The sequence below is a fragment of the Antennarius striatus genome, chromosome 7, assembly GCF_040054535.1.
Source record: "Antennarius striatus isolate MH-2024 chromosome 7, ASM4005453v1, whole genome shotgun sequence".
Lineage (NCBI taxonomy): Eukaryota > Metazoa > Chordata > Actinopteri > Lophiiformes > Antennariidae > Antennarius > Antennarius striatus.
Window position 1 is genome coordinate 982718 of NC_090782.1, and position 8913 is coordinate 991630.

Below are 8913 nucleotides of genomic sequence, written 5' to 3' on the forward strand. Positions count from 1 at the left end.
CTTGATCTCTTCACCCTGTAACCTCACTCTTCCACTTGGGTCCCTCTCATTCACACACATGTACTCTGTCTTACTGCGGCTAACCTTCATTCCTCTCCTTTCCAGGACAAACCTCCACCTCTCTAGCTTCTCCTCCACCTGTTCCCTGCTCTCACTGCAGATCACAATGTCACCTGGAAAGATCATAGTCCATGGAGATTCTTGTCTAACCTCATCTATCAGCCTGTCCATCACCGTAGCAACAAGAAGGGGCTCAGAGCTGATCCCTGATGCAGTCCCACATCCACCTTGAACTCCTCTGTCACACCTACACACACCTCACCACTGTCTTACAGTCCTCATACATGTCCTGCACCACTCTAACATACTTCTCTGCCACTCCAGACTTCCTCATACAATACCACAGTTCCTCTCTGGGCACCCTGTCATCAGCTTTCTCCAGATCTACAAAAACGCAATACAGCTCCCTCTGGCCTTCTCTGTACTTCTCTATCAACATCCTCAAAGCAAATACTGCATCTTTAGTACTCTTTTTTTGGGCATGAAACCATACTGCTGCTCACAAATGCTCACTTCTGCCCTTAGTCTAGCTTCCACTACTCTCTCCCATAACTTCATTGTATGGCTCATCAGCTTTATTCCTCTGTAGTTGCCACAACTCTGCACATCTCCCTTGTTCTTAAAAATAGGCACCAGCACACTTCTCCATTCCTCAGGAATCTTCTCACTATCTAAGATCCTGTTGAACAACCCAGTCAGAAACTCTACTGCCACCTATCCTAGACACTTCCAAACCTCTACAGGTATATCATCAGGAGCGACTGCCTTTCCACTCTTCATCCTCTTCAGTGCCCTCCTCACTTCATCCTGACTAATCTTTGCTACTTTCTGGTCCACAAAAGTCACTTCTTCTAGTGTTTGTTCTCTCGTTTTCCATGTTCATCAACTCTTCAAAGTACTCTTTCCATCTTCCCATCACACTACTGGCACCTGTCTATAGACTTCCATCCCTATCCTTAATCACTCTAACCTGCTGCAAGTCCTTCCCATCTCTATCTCTCTGTCTTCCCAACCTTTATAGATCAGTCTCTCCCTCCTGACTGTCCAACCTAGCATGCAAGTCATCATATATAATATATAATATATAATATATATATATATATATATATATATATATATATATATATATATATATAAACAGTATAAAATTAAATTAAAATTAAATTATATTAAATCCATTCAACCCCGTGCTGACCTCGCCACCTCCCCCCCGCTCCTCCTGAGAGAGTCATTGTACCCCCTGATGGCACGGGGCACGAAGGAGGACCTCAGCCTCTCTGTGGAGGCGCTGTTTGACAGCAGTCTGCCGCTGAAGGTGCTTCTCTGCTGGGAGAAGGTGGTGTGTAGGGGGTGCCTGGTGTTGTTCATGATAGCCTTAATTTTAGACATGGTCCTGCTCTCCAGAAGCATATCCACAGAGTCCAGGCTCAGCCCGACCACTGAGCCCGCTCTGCGGATGAGTCTGTTCAGACGGTCCATATCTCTTTTCCTGGCCCCCCCACCCCAATCATGTCAACCAACTCTCTACCTTTTCCTGTCATAGTTCCAACATTCAACGTCCCTACTCTCAGTCCTATGCTCTTGGCATTCCTGTTCCCTCTTTTCCTACGAACACAGTTTCCTCCTTGCCTTCCTCGACTAACAGCCATCCAATTTCCACCAGTACCCTTTAGGTCAACAGCACTGATGGCGGTCATTGTTAACCCGTGCTCCGAGTCATATGTTTGATTTGCATGTTTGATTTGGCAAAAGTTTTACATCGGATGCCCTTCCTGACGCAACCCTCTGTATTTATCCGGGCTTTGGACCAACACAACAATACATTTGCTTGTGTCCTCTTGCGGCTAAATTGAGTGATTAACTATGAAATAAGGAAAATGTCACAGTCTCCGCCTCTCATTCCCCTCCTGTCACACTGCTGCAGTATTTTTCCACTCTCCCTCCCTCTGCTCCACTCTACCTGCCAGCCACGCCTACTGCACCAGCGCACTCTGCTCACCTGCTGCAGATCACTGCAATCAGGCCTGCATTTAGTCTCTCCAGCACCTTCAGTCATTGCCAGATTGTTTTTCAGCGCCATGCGAGACTTTCCAGCGTTCATTCCCTGTCTGATCTCCAAGGTTCGGCTCTGCCTATTCCTGAGCTGCCATCCTCGTCTGCCTCCCGGTAAACTCACCTGCCTTCTGTCCCTGACATCGTGCTCTGCATCAGCGTCTCTGGTATCTGCCTGCTCGTCTGGTTTTGACTCCTCCGCCTGGCCTCGTATCCTCTCCTGCCTGTTCCCAAACGGTGCCTCTGTCTTCGCTGACTGCTCACCTGGCTACGACCCCCCGCCTGTCTCCGACTTCTCTTCAGCTCACTCCTCGTCGGCCTCACAGCACGTGCAGCCGGGTCTCCAGAACACAGAGCGTCCTGCTCGTCTTCTTCGTTAGAATAAAGGTTGTTACCAACTGTTCCTGTGCGCCTGTGTACTGCATTTGGGTCCAAACCAAACACCGTTACAGAAGCAATAATGAAGCAATGATAATAAAGACTGAATTCCTCCATCATTGCTGAATGTCTAATCCGCACATCCATGTTGCCTGCTCAAGATTTCCGTAAGCATAATACTTGTCGTGGAATAAATGATCTTCTTCACCACTGATTTGATACATGGAAGATCACAAACAAAAGATGCAAAGATTTATAGCAATATGAAGACAATTGACATGAGACGCTTCACCACGACACCTCCCGATGATCCACATGTTAACCATTGAAAAGGGTCAAAACCCTTATACACAAAATCCTGCAACTGTGCACTTCTTATGTTTTGTATGGTTTGATTGGCTTCAGCAATAACATGTCCATCACCTGCACTGTCAGCAATGTAAGTGCAAGTGTCATTGAGAAAACATGAACACCTCCTTATGAAAATGCCTTTACATGAATAACTAACAGTTGTGGGCCGTGCTTTTCACACGTAGACCTTTAGTGATGTTCTCCTTCCTCAAACTTACAAAAATACATCCCATAATACTGTACGTGGCTCACACTGCTGCCACCAATGTACCGTTGGAGGACTGAGGAGTTCATAGCTTCTCTCAAATGGGACAAAATCCGGCACTTTGAGAGGCATCAGCCCTACTCCTGTTATTGTCACTGCAGAGAAGAACCCGCGGCCACACCTTTATAGACGACACACAACTATACCTTTGGGGGCGAAATAATGCATGTTTATGCAACACTTCATGGTTAGGTCAGTTTTGGCAGCAAGGAACCTGATTGTGTAAAACCAGAAAGACAGGATGGGGTCAAAGTGACATTTGTTGTTGCCAGAAGGTTTTGGGTGTTTGCCTGGAAATCTAGTGTTTCCTGTTTTCCCATCAACAGATCTTTATGATCTTTACCATGATCTCTATGGTCTTTGGGTTTGGTTCTCCTCGAAGGATGAGCTCACCAGCAGCCTGACTCAGCCTCTCGTGAACCAGTTATCTATATGTTGTCCGTGCTCTGGCCTTCTATGTTTAAAAATTCAACTGGTCAACTGGTGTGCCCTGACACCACATAAGTAACAATGCACCATTCAGACACACACTATACTGAATAAATTATGAAACTCATGCCAGTACAGAACATATCCAATTGCTGATCCCCAAATGGTATTGGAAAGTGATTCCCTGTGGAAAACATAAGAGTAGAAAGTCTGAAAACTGATCAGTAAATGTTTAAGGTGACTATCTGCTGTTAAAAAAGTCTGATTTATTCTATGGAAATCATGATATTTTATCTTTTACTTTGAATCTTTCTGCTGGATCTATAAAATGAGGAGGATTTTCTCTACATGACACTGACCTGTAATTTAACAGATGAAATGTGAAGTAAATTATGACACAATTGACTCTTGTTTATTAATTTTGTTTGTATTGATATTTTTCCGAAAGACTGTGAAATTGTGGTATTTTAATAAAATTTCAAATGCAGTAAAATCACAAACATCATTAATCCCATAATATAATATTAAATCACATAAACAACCCACTAATGTGCATATCACTTGAATGTGATATCAAACAAAACACAGCACAAGGTGCACAGGTAAAAAAGTTACAAGGTAAGTTAATTAAACAAAGTGCACAATTCTCAACAGGCATTAACAAATGATAGTCAAAGTCCAATGGGCGTTCCCTCTTTAATATACTGGAAGATGAGTAGTTGCTTTAAAACATATATAAGTCATGAAAACACAAACGTAGACAACTGAGAGATGGAGATCTCATTTCTAATTGTTGGTTTGCTCATGTTTGATCTGTATTATGGAGATGGTCTCAAACAAAAGGTTAGATTTACAGGGGGTATTGTTAACAGAATTAACAATCAGGCCTCAACTGTAACATGTAAACCCCAAGGTACCGCTCGCCTGCCCGCATTCTCTATGGATGGAGACTTTGTTATTGGGGGTGTTTTCTCCATGCACCACTACAAACACACCTTGAGATATAACTACACCACTGTACCTGAGCCACTGAGATGCACAGGGAGGTCTGTCAGGAGAAGTGATTGTTGAGAGAGTATCAGAGAGTGTTACTGAAATGCTTTTATTTGTGTTACATTTTCTTGTCATTAACTGTGGCTGCCTTAGTTACAAGATTAATGCCTGTTATCACACATGATATTAAATTGCAAATCTCTTTCTTATGTTACCTGCTTAAATAGTGCATCATGATCGTCGTATGCATGTTTGACGATTGAGTTTCTGTCTCCAGCATTCACTACCGTCAACTGCGCTTCTCACAGGCTATGATCTTTGCCATTGAGGAGATTAACAACAGCACCGAGCTCCTGCCCGGTGTCAAACTGGGTTATCAGATCCATGACTCCTGCACCTCGGTGCCAGTAACAGTGCATGTGGCATTTCAGCTTTCAAATAGCCTGGATCAGGCATTTCACACTGGTGATAACTGCTCTCAGTCTGGTATGGTGGTGGGAGTTGTGGGTGTATCTGGATCTACACAATCTATGAGCATGTCACGTATTATCGGGAGGTTCAACATCCCTCAAGTAAGCGTTTGAATTTCTGACAAACTGTCTTTAATAGAAATGAGGACTGATTCATGTGCCTGCCATGTTCAATAATCACATTTATGTTTTCACTTAGGTGAGCCATTTTTCCACCTGTGCATGTCTGTCTGACAAGATGCAGTACCCTAATTTCTTCAGAACTGTACCGAGTGACCAGTTCCAGGCTGATGCACTGGCCAAGCTTGTAAAGCATTTTGGCTGGACTTGGATCGGTGCAATCCGGTCAGATTCAGACTATGGCAACAATGGTATGGCATCTTTCCTGCTCACGGCACAGAAGGAGGGAATCTGTGTGGAATACTCTGTGTCCTTCCATCGGTCAAACCCACGCAGCAAGATCCAGAGAGTAGCTGATGTGATCCGGAGGTGTCCATATCACAGATTGTGTCAAAGTTTGACAGTGGTTGTATTTGCACAAACTTTACAAAATGCACTCAATCAATTCCATCCACACATCCATCCATCCCTCGATAAATTTGTGCATCCATTTTTAGATTTAGATGACCACAATTATCTCTTCTACATCTGCTTCTTCAACTTTTTGGGTCACTGTGGTTGCTGGAGCCTATCCCAGCTGACCACAGGCGAGAGGCCGGGTGAACTCCACACACGTTTCCAGCGCTTTGTGGAGCCACAAGAAAGACAACAACCACTCACTCTCTCAACCTCTGCTATGACACAGACTCATGAATTTAAACAAATAGCAAAATGGACATCTGTCACTTGTTATAATACATGTGAATGTCTTCCACAGATCAACAGCTCACGTTATTGTGGCATTTATTACCTCAGCTGAACTCAGACTTCTTCTGAAGGAGCTGTCAAGTGAGGCTTCTCCACCCCGCCAATGGGTAGGAACTGAAGGTTGGGTCACCAACAGAGACATGCTGAAGTACAGATTCTGTGCTGGAGCTATTGGATTTGGCATTGAGCAATCAGTCATCCCTGGATTGAGAGACTTCCTGCTGGATCTCTCTGCCACAAAAGTGGCCTCTTCCCCAGTGCTCACTGAGTTCTGGGAGGTTGTATTCAACTGCAGGCTGGGGACATGTGAGAGAGCAGTTTCTGTTGTTGTAAAAACTCCACCAGAAATTAAGAAAGTCAAACCCACTTTTCTTTAGATTCATTTGTGGATTTGGTTTTGTATGAAATTAATTCCGGCAAAATATTTTGACCTTTCTTTGTTGTTATTTATATTATGATATATAATGTATGGTTTTAATGTAGAGCTAAAAACGTTCTGTCCAGTTACTGCCACAGGTGAGAGAATGTGTGATGGAACTGAAGACATGCAGACTCTCCAGAACCCATACACCGACACATCTCAACTTCGAATCACTAACATGGTCTATAAGGCAGTTTATGCATTAGCACATGCCCTTCATAACACATTGTGCCCGGACACAAATTCCTCAACTCACTGCGACAAATACAACAAGTTGTCATTAAAGGAGGTTTGTTACAATTATAAAAAAGCAGAAAAACACATTGCAATTTTAGAACTACACACATACATACACACACACACACACATATATATATATTATATTCATTTAATTCAATATGTAATTAACTTCTCATAGGTCCTTAATCACTTGAAGGAAGTGAAGTTTAACCTAAACGGTTATGACGTGTCATTTGATGCAAATGGGGATCCCGTGGCCAAGTATGATCTGGTGAATTGGCAGAAAAGTCACAGGGGCAGCATTGAGATTGTGACAGTGGGACATTATGATGGGTCATTGCCAACGGGTCAGGAGTTCCAAATTAATGCGAACCTCATGTTCATGGAGGGTGTCACAAAAGTAAGGCTTTTTAAGCTTATTAAAATGAATGTTTTGAAGGTCTCAAAGATCTAATTTTCCACTGTCAGATGATTATACTGATTGTGAAGAGAACCATTCCAATTGTTATTGTAAATATTTTTAGTGTTAAAATAAAATAAAATAAAATCACCAGGTTGATGTTAATAAATCAAGTGGGTTTCTTGACCTAACAACCCTAACAATCACCTTCATTTCAGCATGAAAAGCTCCTTTGATTACCTGTTATGTACCTTTTTAAAAGGGAGCAGCAAAACCTTTGTAACTTAACAGATAATATCTGAAACTCCTTGTACTTAAGCACATTTTATTTTCATCTTATTTTTGTAAGATATGTTTATAAATAGAAAAATCTGTTCATTTGGTTCCTCTGCAGCTACGTTGCATTATTTTAAATACTATTGACATTTATAACCAACACAAAGAATTACAAATATCACAAGGATAGAAGACTATTTCAAGATACATTTTGACTAACAGTTTTTAATTGCAGTTTTTATCATTTTTTAAATAATTATTAATTGTAATGAAACATTAAATCTTCTTGACTTTGCATTCATGTATCAGGTTCCGAAGTCAGTGTGTAGTGACAGATGTCACCCAGGAACCCGTAAAGTGCTTCAAAAAGGAAAACCCATCTGCTGCTATGATTGTGTGCGATGTCCTGATGGAGAGATTAGCAATTCTACAGGTGATTTAGTTTCTACTTCATAAATACTACCTGACTAACTGTATATGACTAGTAATTTCCATTTGTAATTTTTTGTTTTGTGTTTTAGACTCTCTTGATTGTACCCCTTGCTCTCATGAATTCTGGCCTAATGCAGGGAGCAACACTTGTCTACCCAAGCCTGTTGAATTTCTTTCCTACGATGAGGTCCTAGGAATCATCCTGGCAGCGTTCTCCGTTGGTGGTGCCTGTCTCACCATCATGACTGCAGTTCTGTTCTATCAACATAGAACATCCCCGATTGTCAAGGCCAACAACTCTGAGCTGAGCTTCCTGCTGCTCTTCTCTCTGACTCTGTGTTTCCTGAGTTCATTAACTTTCATTGGAGCACCCTCTGACTGGTCCTGCATGCTGCGACACACAGCCTTTGCAATCACCTTTGTCCTCTGCATGTCTTGTATTTTAGGCAAAACAATTGTAGTATTAATGGCCTTCAAGGCCACCCTCCCAGGCAGGAATGTCATGAAATGGTTTGGTCCGCTGCAGCAAAGAATAACTGTAGCCTGCATAACATTTATACAGATATTAATATGTACCATTTGGTTGGTTGTTAGTCCCCCATTTCCAATCAAGAACTTAACTGTATATAAGAAAAGAATCATTCTGGAATGTGCTTTAGGCTCAGCTGTTGGGTTCTGGGGTGTACTCGGGTACATTGGGCTACTCGCTGTCTTTTGTTTAGTGCTTGCCATTCTAGCTCGGAAACTGCCTGATAGTTTTAATGAAGCCAAGCTCATCACCTTCAGCATGTTGATATTCTGTGCAGTCTGGATCACCTTTATCCCAGCGTATGTCAGCTCTCCTGGGAAATTTACTGTGGCTGTAGAGATATTTGCCATACAGGCCTCCAGTTTTGGTCTGATTTTCTGTATATCTGCTCCAAAGTGTTTCATCATATTATTTAAACCGGACAAAAACACAAAGAAACAGTTTTTGAACAAAAATAAATCCCAACACATCTAACGGTTCTTTTTGGTGAAAACACATGAATATAAATTTAATACATGTAGTTTTTTTTTCTTTTCATGCAGACTTATTTTATCTTTTTGCTGGTGGTTAAATGTTTGCATTTGTGCACAAGAGGGAATATTGTCTTAACTATTTTATTATTCTGTTTCGAAAAAACAACTTTTTTTAACCTGTGCATGGAATATATCTCTCTCAATGTGTTGGGAACAGTGAGAGAGACACAGTACGGTCATTCAATCCAAAATGTCCAGCCTTCAGCTACAAATTAAA

General features: G+C 41.9%; 1 protein-coding gene across 1 annotated transcript; it reads left to right on the forward strand.

The window, feature by feature from the left end:
- The first annotated feature begins 4459 nt into the window (after positions 1–4459).
- Positions 4460–8637, forward strand: LOC137598986 (extracellular calcium-sensing receptor-like). Its single transcript, XM_068319600.1, has 8 exons — positions 4460–4581; positions 4806–5100; positions 5198–5487; positions 5876–6171; positions 6382–6575; positions 6705–6926; positions 7512–7635; positions 7724–8637. Exons 1-8 carry the CDS (start codon positions 4475–4477, stop codon positions 8635–8637), a joined length of 2442 nt encoding a protein of 813 aa, XP_068175701.1. The 5' UTR covers positions 4460–4474.
- Positions 8638–8913: the final 276 nt, after the last annotated feature.